This window comes from Pelodiscus sinensis, chromosome 2 (genome assembly GCF_052426305.1).
Source record: "Pelodiscus sinensis isolate ZL-2025 chromosome 2, ASM5242630v1, whole genome shotgun sequence".
Classification (NCBI taxonomy): domain Eukaryota; kingdom Metazoa; phylum Chordata; order Testudines; family Trionychidae; genus Pelodiscus; species Pelodiscus sinensis.
The window spans coordinates 240,847,108-240,864,493 of NC_143053.1; the positions used below are offsets into that span (position 1 = coordinate 240,847,108).

At 41.1% G+C, this 17,386-nt stretch overlaps 1 protein-coding gene across 3 annotated transcripts in view; it reads left to right on the top strand.

Annotated features, from left to right (window-relative positions):
- Window positions 1-17,386, top strand: part of VIPR2 (vasoactive intestinal peptide receptor 2) — a 144,786-nt gene that overhangs the window by 79,099 nt on the left and 48,301 nt on the right. For all 3 annotated transcript variants that reach the window (XR_012902111.2, XM_075922731.2, XM_075922728.2), the window contains exons 7-10: window positions 1,072-1,222; window positions 2,611-2,671; window positions 3,948-4,017; window positions 10,698-10,789. Coding sequence is in view for 2 of the 3 variants with exons in the window: in XM_075922731.2 (XP_075778846.1) it covers window positions 1,072-1,222; window positions 2,611-2,671; window positions 3,948-4,017; window positions 10,698-10,789 (374 nt within the window). In the remaining variant the exon portion in view is untranslated. The remainder of the gene's footprint in view (window positions 1-1,071; window positions 1,223-2,610; window positions 2,672-3,947; window positions 4,018-10,697; window positions 10,790-17,386) is intronic.

The window sequence follows — 17,386 nt, forward strand, 5'->3', positions numbered from 1 at the left end:
GACATCTCAAGGAGTTAAGGCACTTGGCTCTGATCATGCCTGTTTGCACCCAAGTTGTTACTGTCTTTGTCCTGCAGTTACTCTGGATATTCTTGTTGTTGAACTGGTCCAGATCCATGTGCTATTTCCTAGTTGCTGTTGCATTGTTAGTGAGATGCTCTGATGTTGATTGGAATACCGGCTGCTTCTTACACTAGCTGAACCCTGGTATAGTTATGTAACAGTTTGGAGAGTTTGACTCTCACATCATGTTTACGCATTCCACAGGGCTATTTGTGCTCTTGGCACAGCTCTTTCAAAACGAATAGCTTATAAAAGGTTGGAAGAGGTTCTAAAACTGAATCACTTTTTTACATAATTTGGCAGGCTGGTGGCATCTATTCATTGGTTGGAAACAGCCTCGCCTATAGGCTTACCTTCAAGAAAGACAAAAGAGAAATAAATGGACAGAAAAATTATTTGACTCAGATAATCCCCTCTGACTCCAAATGCCTTGCTATAATCAAGTTGTAAAAAGCACTAGGCATCATCACATTTTAATTTACATTTTTTAAAAGTTTTTCACCCGTGTGAAATCCATGTGCTTCCTTGTATTATTAAATATTTTTTAGAATGGTACCTGCTCAAGAACACCACACAAATTATATGTTTCAGCGGTCATAATAAAATGATGCATACTGGTATGTACTTAACAAATTAGGAAACACTGGAGAATTTCACAGTGGAGGAAAAATAGTTTTGAAGTTTATATGTGTTTATTATCTTCATCAATGGTCTTTGGTGTCTCCTTTTTTAATGTCATGATGATTTTAATGTTTCTGAATAATTCTGTTGTATGGAAGCCATAGCACTAATTAAATTACTTTGTATGATCATTCTTTATACTTTAACTGTGCCACCTTATTTCAAGGGGCCATTGAAAAATAATATTGTACATGAGCTAGTGACATAAACGAGAGTGAAGGGAACATACTATAGAGAGAGTAGGGTCTGTCGGGAAATGTTTGTTACAAAACTTTACTGCATTTTCTTTGCAAGAAGTTTGATTCTTGTTTGTTTGTAACACTCCAGGTTGGCTGCAAGGCTAGTTTGGTATTTTTCCAGTATTGTATTATGGCAAACTTTTACTGGCTCTTAGTTGAAGGACTTTACCTCCACATCCTCCTTGTGGTAATATTCTCTCCTAACAGACACTTCACCGTGTATCTTCTGATTGGCTGGGGTAAGTACTTAAATATATACATGTTTTATTCTTTATTTTTAGCTACGGATTTGTCAGATTCAATGTTTCCCACAGAGGTAACATTATGTCCTGTTAGCTACAGTCCATGGGCCTGATTCTAAAGGCTCTAGCAGACCTTTTATTCTGTTTAACCATTGCAAATCTAGCCACCAATATATTGTTTTGGCATAAAATGATGGAAAGATAGCTCAAAAGGTCCATTCCCCTCCCTCACAGGCCACTGCACATTGGGTATATAAAGAACATGGCCAAGGAAAAGTGGTTAGGTCTAGAACATTTGTTTTCTCAAGTATTCCCATAAACCTTGAATGTGCTCTGGAAATTATCTGGGGCAAGTTAAGGCAGCCTTGAGATTAGCCTAATAAGGGAAAGTACAAAGCTACTATTCACTTTCCCTCTCACATATCCAGTTGTTGTGTTTGAATGGCGCCCGGACTCAGTGGGAAATCAGGCCCTACATGTTCATTGTATTCTTTAAAAGTCAGGAGTGCCTTCAGTGAAAATGCAGGGTTAGCAGCACGTCCTTATGCCTCATTGTACAGGAAGACACTATGGAAGCTATACTTCACATCGCTACCAATTCATCTTAGACACTTGCCTTGAAAAACAACTCTATCTTTGCTGGGCATCTCTTGAACTAACTGCCAAGAATGCCAACCTCTGTGATCATGTGATGTGCATGGACATAATATAAATGAGGGAACTACATTCATTTTCACAGTGAGGTCAAATGGCATTGGAATTCAGCCCTCCAACAGTGAATTCAGACACAGTGACACTTCCAGCCAGTCCTTTATTCTTTATCTTCAATATAGTTTCCAACATATTATACATATTTTTCAGTTTCATTTTTACTCACTAATTCTTTTTATACTCAGAGAGCCAAAGATACAGGTTTTGTAGATGCAAAGCCATTGGAAACTGATCATAAAAGTATACTTGAGTATAGCTGGGGAGTGGGAGTGAACTGGTGTAGGTGAATGCTTTTTAATAAAATGATTTTCACCTTAAATTTCACTCCTAATATCTATCTTCAGTAAGGCCCAGGGTGCCTTTCATTTGTATCTCCAAGGGTTATGCAGAGGCGCCTGAGAGGTATACCCACTTTGTATGTTCTGTAAGAAATTAATGCACTCACCTGTAAGAATAGCTTGTGCTTGTCTTCATTGGGAGGTGGATAGGAATTCTTTGCAACCTGCTGTTAGTCCCCACGCTGCAGCTACAGCTATACTTTATTACACCATGTCTTGCATTTGGCCCTATGCTAGACCTTGTATATTCTAGTAGTATATGGTTACAAGAGTGGTAAGGGGGTTTAGTTCATAGGTTTTTATAATCATTCACTATAACAAACTATAATTTCTTAGGAATTCCTATGGTATTCATCATCTTGTGGACCGTGACAAGGATCTTTTTAGAGGACACTGGGTAAGTAGCTAGGAGGACATAAACAATATGCTTCAAACTTGAACTACATCTGATCTTCCCCTGGGATTGCACTGTTTGCACAGGGATAATTTGCTGTTTTGTGGGAGGTAAATAGCAGAGGACTGCAATATCTTGGAGGGCCCAGTCAGGTGACAGGTGTTCAGAAGCTATTCTGCATGCAGTTTTATAAATGCTTCCCATCTAAAAGCTCCTGATGGGGATGAGGTGAAATAGTTTATGGCCAAATTCTGCCCTCTGTGGTGCCTATGTGGTTCCTATTGAGTTCAGTGAGAGCTGTCTGCAACCAAGGCCAAAAATTGACTTTTAGAGAAGCAGAGGGTACTACTAAGAGTGTGATGGTGCCAGTTAGCAAAGTGCTAAGCATTCTCAATTCTTTTTAGCATCCCTGGTAGTGGTGGGTGTCCAGCGCCTCACTGGATTAGGCTCTAGAGATCTTAAAAATTCATGTCAGCGGCCCCTGCAATAGTTGATACAGATGAAAGGTTATTTCTAACCTCTCAAGCAATCTGTTTGCAATAGCTCTAAAAACATAAACTGAAAGTGATGCGTTCTTTAGCTGGTATCTTGCTATCATTATCACCACGTAAAAAGTTACGAACAATTAAATGTTTCTCCTATATAAGTCTTATCACCTACAGCTTCTATTCTCTCACAAGTTTTAAGGTCTGTTTCTTCACAAGTGCTGAGTACACACCGAAGTCAGGAAGGGCTATGGGCACTGAGAATGACAGACTGTAAAGTCCGATGTTCATTGAAGGGTAAAATGGCTTGGGATGGAGAATTGTGAGCAAATTAAAGTTCACATTTTTAGATGATGTTCCAGGCTTCTTATTAATATTTCCCAAACCAGTTCTACTCATCTATACCCAAATACTGCTGCAGTAAATTATATCATTTTAATAGTATCTGTCACATCAGATCATTCTGCTGCCCCAGATACTGTAGTTAAGCTCTTATTGGAAAAGTGTCATTACATAAAGAATGAAACTAAACTTGAGATTCCCTCAGGGATACCTGCCTGTATTTCTTCTAACACTGTTCTGTAACATCCCTCATTTAATTGATTTGAATGTGGACATTCAAAATCAATGAACATAAAAATAAAAGCAGGACTATGCTGAATTAAATTGCTCACAATTCACAAGAGCAGGCTTTTTTTGTTTTGATTTAGAAATTCAAAACCCTTGTCTTCACATAACTTGCTTGCCAAATAAAATTAGTATTAATATAACTTTCCCTTTTACTTTCTTTATAGTTGCTGGGATACAAATGATCACAACGCCCCTTGGTGGGTTATACGATCACCAATTTTAATTTCTATTATAGTAAGTAAACTACATTTTTCAATATGAATTATATATTGGTTTGCAGTCTTATGCAGTGAATATACCAATTATTCTTTACAGTTGGCTATAGATAGGCAAAAACTCCATTCTAAGTAAATAAATTACTTTATAGGGGAGATTTTAAACAGATGCCCAAGCCTAAACTCATTGCCTTTAAAATTTAGCTCCCTCCTCTTGAATGGTTTTTTGTTTGTTAGTTTTTATTTTTGTAAAACTTGTGCCAGCCTTGGGGGAAGAAAACATTAAGTTAAACTTTTCATGGAGATTATAGATTTCCTTTTGTTTATAAATATTATTAAAGCTGGAAAGAATGTCAGTTGTGTATATCTTTCCTTAACTAGTAGCCTCGAATGACATACAATAGTCATAAAACATTTAGACAGAAGGACATTTTAACATGGATTCTGCTGAATAGAGTTCTTGATTATTAACTGAACATGAGTAATTAAATTCTCGTTCTCTGTGCAGAAGACGTGCCCATGAGTGTGCATAACAATAGCTTTACCTCCAGTGCTAAATACGAACATAGCTGCAGACTAATGCATTTTATATAAATTAGCTGTAGCCTTCAGCATCTCATTTGGTGATATTTTGTGGCTTCTGAATTCGTGTTCATTAAGGACCAAATTCAGCAAAACACTTAAGAGTGTGCTTAACTTGAAGTGCATGCCTAAGTGAGATGCTGTATCAGAGCCTAACTAGACAGTCTACTCACTGAATGACCTATGTATCCATCCAAAACACCTTATTCCAACTTCATCAGAGTGTGTTCTATAGTATTTAAACAAGACAAGGCAAAAAGATGGCAAATGTAATTAAGATTTACCAACATGAATGTTTTGCTACATAATGAGATGGACACTCACTCAGCAGACGTTCAGCATGGAGGGAAACAAAAAGAACAAGAGGAGTTGGAGAAGTAAGGAGGACACGCTGAATGATAAAGCAAAATAAATCATACAAAATATTTCAAAAGTGCAAAATTAAAGCTTATACAAAGCACTTTTGATTTAAACAACTACTTTACATGCAGGTGAGCTTTCATGAGTCACTAGTGTCCCCGAAAATAATTCTTCAAGCTGACCCTTGAAAAGTTTTAGAACTCGAAATGTCTGACGACAGCAGTTACCCTAGTGCATATTGACAGAATTGTTGGTTTGCTACCAGGTTTCCCGTAAAAACTAAGAAGCCTGGAAGTTGGAGGCAAGAATGATTATCTAAACTCCAATGAATTCCAAACTGACCAGATCTTCATTTGATTCTAGAGTTAGACTGAGGTACAAACCATCCCGCTCATTTTCCTGTATTGGCTTAGGCCTTAGAGCATGCACACGTTCGGGATTGGCTGTCTTTTTCAAGATCTGTTTTCTCTCATGAGCAGCGTGCTTTAATGGGTGAGAACAACAAGACAGAGCCACATGCTTCTGCTACTTAAGCAGTAAATAAAATCACACTTCTGTCTGATTAAATGATTCCCCCTCCTCCCCTGCTGTTAAATTCTGAATCACAGTTTTGTATCTGTGGTATTGATTTGGGAAAGAGCAGTTCACAGTGGATTTGGGCCCTTGTAGAGAGCTGAGCTGCACTCCCAAAAGAAGTGGGAGTGGACATTCAATCCCCCAGAGCAACAGATGACTTAAGGTGCAATAGTTACTTTAGTCTCTAGATTGGGTCTTTGCATCTAGCATCCGATAAGAGGCAGAGCCTACCTGTGCCAGTGTAGGAAGAACTTTGAGTAGCTGTTGGAATTACAAATCCTTTCCTGTTTCACCCCCTCCTTCTCCAAGTAAGTTGTTGTACCCACATGATGCAACTTGTTCAGCTCTTTGGGGGCAGATCAAGACTCTATCTACTCTCCACCGCACCCATCTGTGCAGCCTGCTCTGCTCCCTGTGCCAGGATTATTAATCCAGGTAACTGTGGTGTGACTGTATACACCGATAACCCTTATGCAGATGTAAAGGGATAGGTTAAAATCTGGCCATTTATTATTGGTTAGGCAACACTGCAAGTATGCACATACCCCAATTGTCAAACTCAGGGGCCTGATGTGAAGCACCCAGAAGAAATGGCTGGAGTATTCACAATTCCCATTGAAATCTAAAGGTGGTGCCTGTGTCCAGCACCTGTTAAAGACCTTTTATTTAGACGTCTAAATGTAACTTCTGACAAACAAGTTTGAAAATTTTGGCCCTGGAGCTTTGCAAAACATACTGTATAAGAAACCAAAGTCCTGCTGCCTGAAAGGGTGTACAGTCCGCCTCAAATAAATGTGATACATGAGACAACCATTAGAAGGGAGACATTATGGACAAGTTGTCAGTGAGGAGATTAAGGTAGGAAAGGCTGTGAAAGAAGTTATTTTTGAGGAAGGTTTTCATGGAGCAAAAGGAAGACACTTGGAATGTTTGAAAAGGGAGGCTGTTCTGGAATAGCATGAAAGTAAGCCCAAAGTGTGAGAGATGCTGAAGCTCAAAAGGAGCAAGAAGGAGTGATGGAGCTAATGAAGTGGAAACAGAGATAGAGGCAAAACGAGAGTTGTGTGGAGGTCTGAATGTGAGAGTAAGAGTATGAATTTGTTTTGGAAGGAAAAGCAAGCGAAGAGATTGGAACAAGGATTTATCTAGTAGGTATAACAAATCAAATCAACAATCAACCTCCACTCAGTATTCTCTTTTTTTCCATTAGTTTCTATGTTACCTCCAGTTATGTTGTAGGGATTATATTTAATCAGCTGTTGACCGCTCTAAAACAGCATTCTCAAAGTGAATTCTTCAGGGTCAGTCCTCACAGTTATTTCAGCATGTCTGAGGCATGGTCTTTCCTCTGAACATTTTTGGCCTGAGAAATGTTCCTTGGCTGCCTTCCATGTGTCATGCTTTGCACATTTCAAAGCCTCTCTGATTTATTTAATTGGAGATGTACTATACCAAACAGTTCATTTGGCATACCACCCATGGCCTCCACTTGGCAAAAGCTGCCATGGCAATCCTGTTCCTTCCCCTCTCCCATACAGGCGGCTCTCATTTGTGTGTCTTTTCAGTTGGACACAAATCTGAATTAACAGACTTTCAGAAAACAGATGCAGTCATGTATCCCCTCAAAAAAAGTGAGTTGTGTCCCTCTAGTTGTGACACATTAAAACTTCTGCAAAGAACTATATAACAAGAAGGAGGTAACAAAAAGAGATTTTAAGTGATACATGTACTCACAGGCTGTGTCTAGACTGGCCAGTTTTTCCAGAAAATCAGCCACTTTTCCGGAAAAACTTGCCAGCTGTCTACACTGGCCGCTTGAATTTCCGCAAAAGCACTGACGATCTCATGTAAGATTGTCAGTGCTTCTTGTGGAAATACTATGCTGCTCCTGTCTGGGCAAAAGGGCCAGTGTAGACAGCTCAGATTTGTTTTCCGGAAAAAAGCACCAATCACGAAAATGGCGATCGGAGCTTTTTTCCGGAAATGCGCGTCTAGATTGGCATGGACACTTTTCCGCAAAAAGTGCTTTTGCGGAAAAGCGTCCGAGCCAATCTAGACGCTCTGTTCCGAAAATGCTTTTAATGGAAAACTTTTCCGTTAAAAGCATTTCTGGAAAATCATGCCAGTCTAGATGTAATTGGTTCGAAAGTTACTGTCAGTTTCAGGCTCAGATCATTCAGTACCTTCTTACTTCACTACTTTTATCATTTAACCTCTGCTGCTGCATCCCATCCCTGACACTTCCCTGAATTAATATTATTGGCTTATTTTGCTGCCTTTAGCAGTTCATTCAACACTGTATATTGTCTGCTGTCTGTATAAAGAAATTCTACCCCACAGAATATTACGGAATTAAATCTACAATGCTAAAGACAAAATCTCCTAAAATGTGAACACAAATTGTCATTTTCTTCTTGTTCTCTAAACATAGTGAAATTATATGTGGCCCTAAACTGAATATATATATATATTAAGTTTAAGTTGGATAAATTGGGGTCTTTCACAACTGTCCTAAGTGAACATTTGAATTATAATCTCATATACTATCTAAAGTATTTTTAGCATACTTGGCATCTTGATATCTAACTGCTAATCTCTTTTGGCTGGGGTTAGCGCTTCAGCAGGTCCATATCTTGAAGTGATATTCATATCATACATAGACAGATACTTGTTTAATGTTAGCCATACACAATGCTCACAAAATATCACTAAAGACAAATAGAAAAATTGACTAGCCTCAAAAGAAACCCAGATACAAATACTTGAATATATGGCTCACCTGAATATAATGCTCCAAAATATGCCCAGTGAATGGCACAGAAAAACAATTTCTTATTGAACTTCTTAAAAGGACCACAGTTTCTAATCTTTTATGGTTGATAATTGTTTGTATTATATGAGAAATTAGGACCCCTATTGTCAGCAGAGCCCCAATTTGATAGGCACTGTACAAAAGCACAGCAAGAAACAGTCCCTGCCCCAACCATCTTACACAGGCAAAAGGAGAGGGGAATCAGAGATGAAGTGACTCGTGTTCGGTCACCCAAGAGGACAGTGGCAAAGCCAGGAGAAGAACCCCTCTATCACTAGAGTCCTAACCATTAGACCATATTGCCTTTAACGTCCATACTGAGAAAATTGGTTTCTCCTGACCTTTGTACTGTGTTGCATTACACAAAGGCAATAATGAAAAGGCCCAATTTTGCAGAACTAGCTGCAGCTTCTCTGGGAATGCTGCATATGGACAGGCTGCATATTGATCCTCTTTCTTTGATTCTTTTACTTCAGTGAGACTCCTTCTAATTTTCTCTTTTACACAAAATTTAGACCTAATTCTCCTAACTTTTTTTTATATAATTAGGATTCTAGAGTCCCATCACTTGCCTCCACCATAACTTCTTTAGCCCTAACAGGACTTCAACAGGAAATAACATGAACTGAATGACATGCAATTATTATAGTAGTTTATTATTTATTTACACTTAAAAGTTATATTGGACATGTCACAGAAGACACCAAAAGTCATGATACCCCAAAGCGCTTACAATCAAAATGTTAGACTGAATAGCTAGGGGAAGAGGAAAGACAAGGGTTACACCCACACCAAGAAGCAGATTCTGTTTAGCCATGTGCACAGCTTGATTCTGCTGACTATTTTGTTTGTTTTTTAAATACAGAAAATAAGATTTTGACTCTGGCTCAATACCAGAATGTTTTCCTACTGCATTTGATGCTCCGGCATCCCTGATCCGAGTTAGCTCACTACTGCCGTTAAGCACTATGGAGAAGGTTTTATGGTTGTAGAATGTTTTACCATACCTACCATTTCTGTGTCACTGTTCATGTTCAAAGCATTTAATAGACCATGTTATGCAATCAAGCACCATCTTACATGCCTGGCACTAAGACATGTGTTCTATAGATTGGGAACTGAGGTGGAGAGTTTGAGGTCTTGCCAAAGACTAAAGCAAAATACATTATGAGCGCTGGGATTCAGATGCAGCAATTTCTGATTTCCAGACCTGAGTTCAAGCTTTCTATGAGTCAGATTATACTTCCTTTTATCCAATTACTTCTGTTCCCCATCTGTAAAATGTAGATTATAGCACTTCCCTCCCTCACAGAGGAGAGTTGTGAGGACAAATACATTAAAGATTGTGAGGTGCTCAATTACTACAATAATGGAAGGGCATATCGGTACCATAATATAGAGATATGGAAAGAAGACCCTTTCTATCACTGATTTATGAATACGTCCCCTCTACAAAACCTTCCTGTCCCTGACTCTAGACGTGCGGGCCAAAAGTAGGAAAGCGTGTAAAACAAGAGTGTGCATTATCCCTTCAGCCACCAGGGGTAAATGCACCAAAGGGTTTCATGTAACATTAGGCTTTACTGAGACTTAACCAAAGCCCCATCATGCTTGAGAATGTTCCCTTTAATGGGGTTGCTGGTGAAAAGGGATTTTGTCAGCTTTTAAATATGACGGAGGATGATTCTGCAGTGGCATTTACAGTCATGCAGAGGTGTTTTGGATGTGACAAACTGTCAGTAAGGCAGGCAAGAGGCAGTAGATCTGAGGGGGTATAATTAACATGTTCTGGCAGCAAGCACGCAAGGCTCACTAACAAACTGACTAGTTTGGTTTGTTTACCTGTTACCAGAAGACTGCATAATAAAGTGAGCCGCTTGAGTCACTTAGGGTATGTCTACACTAGCCACCTAGATCGATCTAGGGAGGCTAATGAGGGCAACTGGAATTGCAAATCAAGCCCTGGATTTAAATATCCCACGCTTGATTTGCATGTTCCCAGCCGGTTGCCATTTTAGAAATTGACTAGCCCAAAGTAACTGCCCGCGTCTACACGCAGCAGTGAAACGGGATTCCGGAATAGAGCCCTAACTTGAATTAGGTGGTATTTCTCATGGAATGAGGCTTACCAGCTAATTCGATTTAGGGGCTTTGTTCTGGAATCCCGTTTCACTGCCGCGTGTAGACGCGGCCAGTTACTTCAGGCTAGTCAATTTCTAAAATGGCGACCGACCAAGAACATGCAAATCAAGCGCGAGATATTTAAATCCCGGGCTTGATTTGCAATTCCGGTTGCCCTCATTAGCCTCCCTAGATCGATCTAGGGGGCTAGTGTAGACATACCTTTATACATGTCTTTTCTTTTTCAGGTGAATTTTCTACTGTTCATTAGTATTATAAGAATTTTACTGCAAAAGTTAAGATCGCCGGATGTTGGCGGCAATGATCAGTCACAGTACAAGTGAGTAATGTGTTTTAGAGACTTCATACAATGTATCAAAGTAATCTATTTAAAGATTTCCTCTGCTGGAGCAGACTACCAGCAACCATCCAAAGTTGTGATGCTGTGTTTGAAACAGTGGTACACATTTTTAAATAGGTGGATAGCTGAGGATAGGATCCTGATTAAGCAAAACACATAAACACATTGAAATCAACAATGTTATGAGACTTAGGCACACGCTGAATGTTAAACATTTGTTTAAATGTTTTGCTGAACAGAGGTATTTAACAAGGTTATTACTGATTAGTATTACTACTACTATTAAGTATAATGTATTATAGTAGTTCCTATAGGCCCCAATACTGAAGCTGGGCCTCATTGTGCTTTACTCTGTACACATAATAAAAAGACAGACCATGCCCAAAAAAGCATAGTTCCCATAGTCTGATTAGCATCTGAGAGCAAACAATGACATGTTGATGCCCAAGTGTCATTTGAGCACTGAAAACACCATGCCATCTAGTCACACATAGTAGGTCTCCTTGTTAATTACCTGTGCACTTCACCAAAACAAACTGTGGTAGGCATATTAAATATCGGTTAACTGAATAGTCAAGTAACCTCACGAATTCTTATTGGTTACTCAACTAGTCTGTAGTCCCTAGGGGTGGGGTTGGCAGCCAAAGCACTCTGGCCTCACTCCCAAGGAGTCCTCGCCACTCCACACTGCTGCCTCTGTATCAGAGGCAGCAGCATGAGGTGCCAGGCGGGAGTTGGTCTGTGAGGGGAGTGAGTTTAAAAACCAGCTCCCCTTACGGACCATCCGCCTGTCCTCTGATAAAGAGGCAGCAACCCCTGTCTATGGAGCGGTCTGAGCTCCCGGAACCAGCATGAGCCAGGACTGTGCCGGGCTGCTGGCCAGCCTGCTAAAAAATTTCCTGGCAAGAGGCGGGTAGAGGGAAGTGTGTGTAGTCTATAGCATTTAACTTATAAGCTTTTGCTGATCGGTTAATCAACTGTACTTTTTACATCCCTATGTGGCAGTACATATTTTTTTTAAAGTGATAGAAACTTTTTGACAGTATCAAAATGAAAAATGCCCAATAAGACCACTGTGACATTTGACACCTTATCATTACATCACAATGCTTTTAAAAACAATGGAGACCAATGCGGATTATGGAATCCTCCTGCAGTTTTCACAAGTCACTTAAGAATCTAGCCATATTTTACAAAAATTTTCAACAAACCTCTTAGGATCATACCAAGTGTACATTTTTAAGTTGATTTTGTTTGAATGTGGCTTTAGTTTATGGGCACTCTATATCAGTCTTTCAATTTAAGCCTCAAACTTGATTTTACTAGCTCTGTGCTGATTTCAATAGGACGTGACAGGTCTCTCAAAAGTAATATAGTGAATGAGGTAATTCTGAGGTTCCGGATTGTGATGTCACAAGACAAAGAAATCCAGCAGTAGACTACAGCAGGTGGGTCTGAGGATACTTGAGCTTTCTGTGAAGGGGACCTGGCCAGCTCAATCCACGGAGCACCCTCGCTGAGATTTGGGGTCTCTTGCGTATCATTCTGAAAACTGGCCAAACTGTGGGTGAGAAATCTGCTCTAGTCAGCTCTTGTTGCAAGAGCTATTTGTTCTCCTCACCTTCGTTTATATACTTATGTTCAGTCCCATGTCCTCTGTTTTTCTCCAAGCATCCTCCATAGGGCAGCTTAGTGTCTTATAATGTAGGTTGCTTAATAGCAGCAGATTTGTTTTTTCACTGCCTGGTTATTAACTTTGGTTTGGATGATGTTTGATGTTTGGTAGCAGGCCTGCTGACAGGAATTCTGGGGCCCAGGAAAACACAATAAATACCCCTTCCCCGTCTTCTTCCCTCAGATGGGGTCACAAGCCCCCCACCCCACCTGGAGAAATCCTTAGTGCCACCCCTAAATCAGAGGACCCCTAACTGGTTGCAGCCTCAATCCTTGACATGCCTTTAGGTACTCCTCCCACCCTTCTTCCTCTCTCTGCCCCCCTAGCCAACCCTGCACAGCTCTGCCCCCAGCGGTCCTGGGCTCCTTCCACTCTCTGCCCCCACAAGAGTTCTGTGTCCAATGCAGCACCTTCCCCCTCTGCCTCCCAGCTCAGCTGAACCCCTAGCAGTCCTGTGCCCAGCTCAGCTCCTTCCCCTTTGCCCCCAACACCTCCAGCCAGCTCTGTCCACCAGCAGTCACCACCCCTCAGCTCCTTTCTCCCAGGTGTGGCTGCCTACTTCTGCCCCCATCCTTCTGCTCTTTTCCCTTCCTAGCCCAGCACCTCCCTGCCATCACCAGCCTGGTTCCTCCACCCCCGTCAGCCCTTGCTCCCCACAGTCCTAAGCCTGCCTCTATCCCCAGAGCTCGCCTCCTTCTCTTCCATTCCCAGCCCAGCTTTCCCCTCCTCGCTCACTCACATGGTTACAAAGCTGCAGTGATTGCTGCCGCCATTGGTGTGGCTCCTCCCCCTGGCTCTGCCTTCCACTGCCCTGACTCGCCCTCTGGCCACCCAGTGTCCCTCCAGTGGGGTGCACCACCTGTGCAACAGAGCCACTCTGCATGCCACAGTGGGCGCTGGGCCCCTGGAACATATTTCTAGGAGCACTGCAGCCTGCTCAGGCAATGTAAAAGGTCCCGGGTCTGCTAGCCACTGCTACTGCCACTGGCCAGGGGACCCAGGGCCCATGTAAAGCACCTAAGCCCCTGGGCAATTGTCCCTTTTGCCCCCTCTGTCGGTGGACCTGATCTGTCCTCCAAGCCTACCAGGGCCTGTGAGCTAAGAGATTCAGTGAGGGACTCTGGGTGATGGTATTATGTCAAAAAGTCTCAGAGGGGTAGCCATGTTAGTCTGTAAGGGTACGTCTACACTGCACTCTTATTTTGAAATAAGCTATTCCAGAATAGTTATTCCAAAATAGCTTATTTCGAAATAGCAATTCTACACTGCAGGGAAGCCTCAAAATTAGCCTGAGGCAGGATTCCCTAATGTAAACAAGCTATCTCTATTTAGAACCCCAGGAGGCACTGGGGAGGAATAACTTAGAATGGCCTTAGTAAGGAACTATTTCAAAATAGCAGCAGTGGAGCATCTACACACGCCTTATTTTGAAATAGTTATTTTGGAATAGGCGTTATTCCTTGTGGAATGAGGTTTACAGATTTCTGAATAAGCCATCTGTTATATCGAAATAACAGAATGGCTGTCCAGACGCTCACATTGTTTTGTAGCTCAAATTGAGTAGCTTATTTGGAGTTATGGGTGCAGTATAGATGCACTCTAACACATTTATTAGGTCATGAGCTTTCATGAGTAAAACCCACTTCATCAGATGAGTTCGAGTGGAAATTTCAGAATTTGGGGTATATATAACAGCAAAAGAAGTTACCTGTCAATTGTAGGGTCAGTGTTAATGAAGCTAATTAAGTATTTTTCACTTTCAGTCCATTAGGTGTAATGTTGATCTGTTTGCACTTGGGGTATGTCTAGACTGCATCCCTCTGTTGGCAGAAGGATGCAGATTAGGCAGGTCAACATTGCAAATGCGGCAAGTATTTAAATATCCCATGCCTAATTTGCATAAAAATGGACGCCACGTTTTGCCAACTCAGCACTTTGTCAGCAAAAAGCAGCAGTCTAGAGGGGGATCTGTCGAGAAAGAAAGCCTTTTTTGACAGATTCCTTATGTCTCATGCAAGGAGGTTTACAGGATCTGTCGAAAAAGGCTTTCTTTCTCGACAGATACCCCTCTAGACAGTCACTTTTTGCTGACAAAGTGCTGAGTCAGCAAAACGTGGTGGCCATGTTTATGCAAATTAAGCGTGGGATATTTAAATCCCTGACTCATTTGTAATGTCAACCTGCCTAATCTGCATCCCTCTGTCGACAGAGGGATGCAGTCTAGACATACCCCAATTGGAGAGGAAGGTACTGTTTGTTTCAGTTCTCTGCCATACACACAATTTTCATTCTCAGTCAGAAAGACTCTCAGAGCATGGGCTGCACCCATCCCATCCCCATCTAGCCCCACTGCACCCACAGAGATCCAGCAGCAGAGCGTGTTCCCCTCTCATCTGTACACACCCATAACCATGTGTAACCTATAGAAATACCCAAACCAAGCTCGCTCCACTCTCCTTGGTGCTGAAGTCCAGTCCCACCTCAGCTTAGCCCTTAGAGCCCCCAACACCAGTGCCTGCTCCCCTTCCACTCGCTACCTAGTTGAGAACCACCAGGCATTTAAAAGCAGCAGGGAACCCTGGGGCTCCCTACAGCTGCCGCTATAACAGCTGCTGTAACAGGCAGAGCTACCACTGCTGCAACCCCTGCAGTGGTGGCAACAGTGCCAGCCCTGTGCTCCCTTAAGTTCACTGAGTTCCAAGGCAATTGCCCTCTTTGCCCCCTTACTCCCATCAGTTGCCCTGTTTAGTAGACACTCCTGAAAAAGGCAGATTATGCTCACTGGAAAGTATTGCTTCTGCAGAGCAAGTTAAAGGTCCAGAAGCTTCACTTATGTACATGCAAATGTAATTTCTAAATTGCAGAGGGGCATGAGGCTATTTTTGCATGACTGTTTCCTCCATTAAAATGTCAGTGTCATATAGAGTTAGCCCACAATCAGTCAAAAATTATTAAAGCAAAAATGCTAATGTGAAACTTAAGGAACAATGAAAGTGGAGCATGAAATCACAGTGCTCAGAGCTGGTGTAAATGGTCTGAAATTCAGTAACTTGTGTGGTTTGCAAAAGTCAGGATCATTACGGAGGCTTTGAACTTCAGTGAACTGACATTTTTGGTGTGGATATTGGGAGGTTTGCTTTGTTAAATTAGGAATCTTTCAGACTGGTAAGCAATTGCAACTGGTAATATCATTAGCTGCACTGATTTCAGTTGGCCTGTTCACCAACATAAGTGAGCATTGCACCACGGCATATCCTTTATGCCCTCTAGAAAGGATCACACCAGCCTGTGGCAAGAAAAGCAGATATTGTGTTACATTTTCAAAAGTACCTACATGATACTGAAAACTCCATGAGATTTGGTCTCGAAGGGTATGTCTACACTACCACCCTACTTCGAACTAAGGTGGTAGTGTAGACATACCCCTACAGACCAGACCCTCAAAGGCAGTGTTGTCTTCAAATTGTTATTGTCAAGTCTCAAGTCACTACAGTTCAAGTCTCAAGTCGAGTCTCGAGTCTTAATTTTAAAAATGTCAAGTCACTTTTCTATAAGCCATCAATATCGGCATTTTCGGACAATTTTTTCATCAAGTCAATTTAACAAAATTAGCAAGTCTCAAGTCAGAGACAATGAACCCAAGTTGAGTCTCAAGTCGAGACACCTAGGTGACTTAATTTCCATTGAAATTAGTGGGAGTTAAGAGTCGCAATACTTTTGGGGATCTAAGCCTAAGTACCTCTGTCGCTTTTGAAAATGGGGACTTCAGTTTTTACAGCATTTAGGCATTTTGAAACAGTTAATCTTCCTCTACAACAGCAGAAGCATGCCTCCTGATGAAATTCATCCTATTGAAAATGGCCCTATCAAGTCCTACACTACTAAAATCCCTTAATGTTGGTCTTCAGGAGGGTGTAGGGTCATGTGCATGCTTTCTAGCCTGAGGTTAATTTAATACTCACCACAGAAAACAGAGATAATTTTTCATAGCACTCATACTATTTTTAGGGAAGGAAGTCTTCACGATTATGGGTGCTGGGCTAATACAAGCTATATGACCATAAATAATGAAAGATATTGTTAGTATGTATTAGAAATTTTAATCTAAATTCAGATATAATTGCAAAAATGTGGACCACTAACTTCTAAATAAAGGAAACGGGACATTTAAAAAGTAAGACTAGAAAACAAGCTAGACTGTTCCTGACCAAGCCATGACTGTTGGATGTGACCCAGCTTATCATTTTTGTATTAAGCTGTGGTTTTAAATAAGAACAAAGACACAAAGAGCTGATGAGAAATTTTCCTTTCCAACTCTCCCACAAGTCAAAGAAAGACAGATGTTGATGTAGGTTTTTTTCTGTTTTGATTAATTATTTTTGTTTTATTTTTCTTTTTGTTTTGCCCTTCCCACTTTTCTCTTCACTCCTCTGATTTTCCTCTTGCCTGCCCCCTTTCCCTCTTCTCTCTTTAATCTACTTTCCTCCTGGTTTGATTTTGGTGGTAAGAAAGCCACAATGAAGACATTCGTTTTTCACTTTGCTCTGGAAGCAGTCAGATTTGTGGTCATTCTCCTCCCATCCAGTTATGAATTTCAAAGCTTAGGATATCTTGCTGAGGAAGCCATGTCTTCTACTGTCATTGGTTTCATCTTCAGGTCCAGATAGACTGTATTTTCTGAGAAGCTTTGCTGTCTCGAAGGCCACTGTCACATAAAGAAAGGCAGTTGCTGAGATATTTTGAGCATGATCCGTGGAAGACTTCAAGGACTGTCACAAAAACATTCAAATAGAAGGTTCTTCAGTTGCCTAGTCTGTTAAATAGACAATTTGAGTTTAAGATGCTTGCCTCAAGACAGCCTGTTTCATTGCTGAATCTCATTATGGTCAAAACAGTGATGA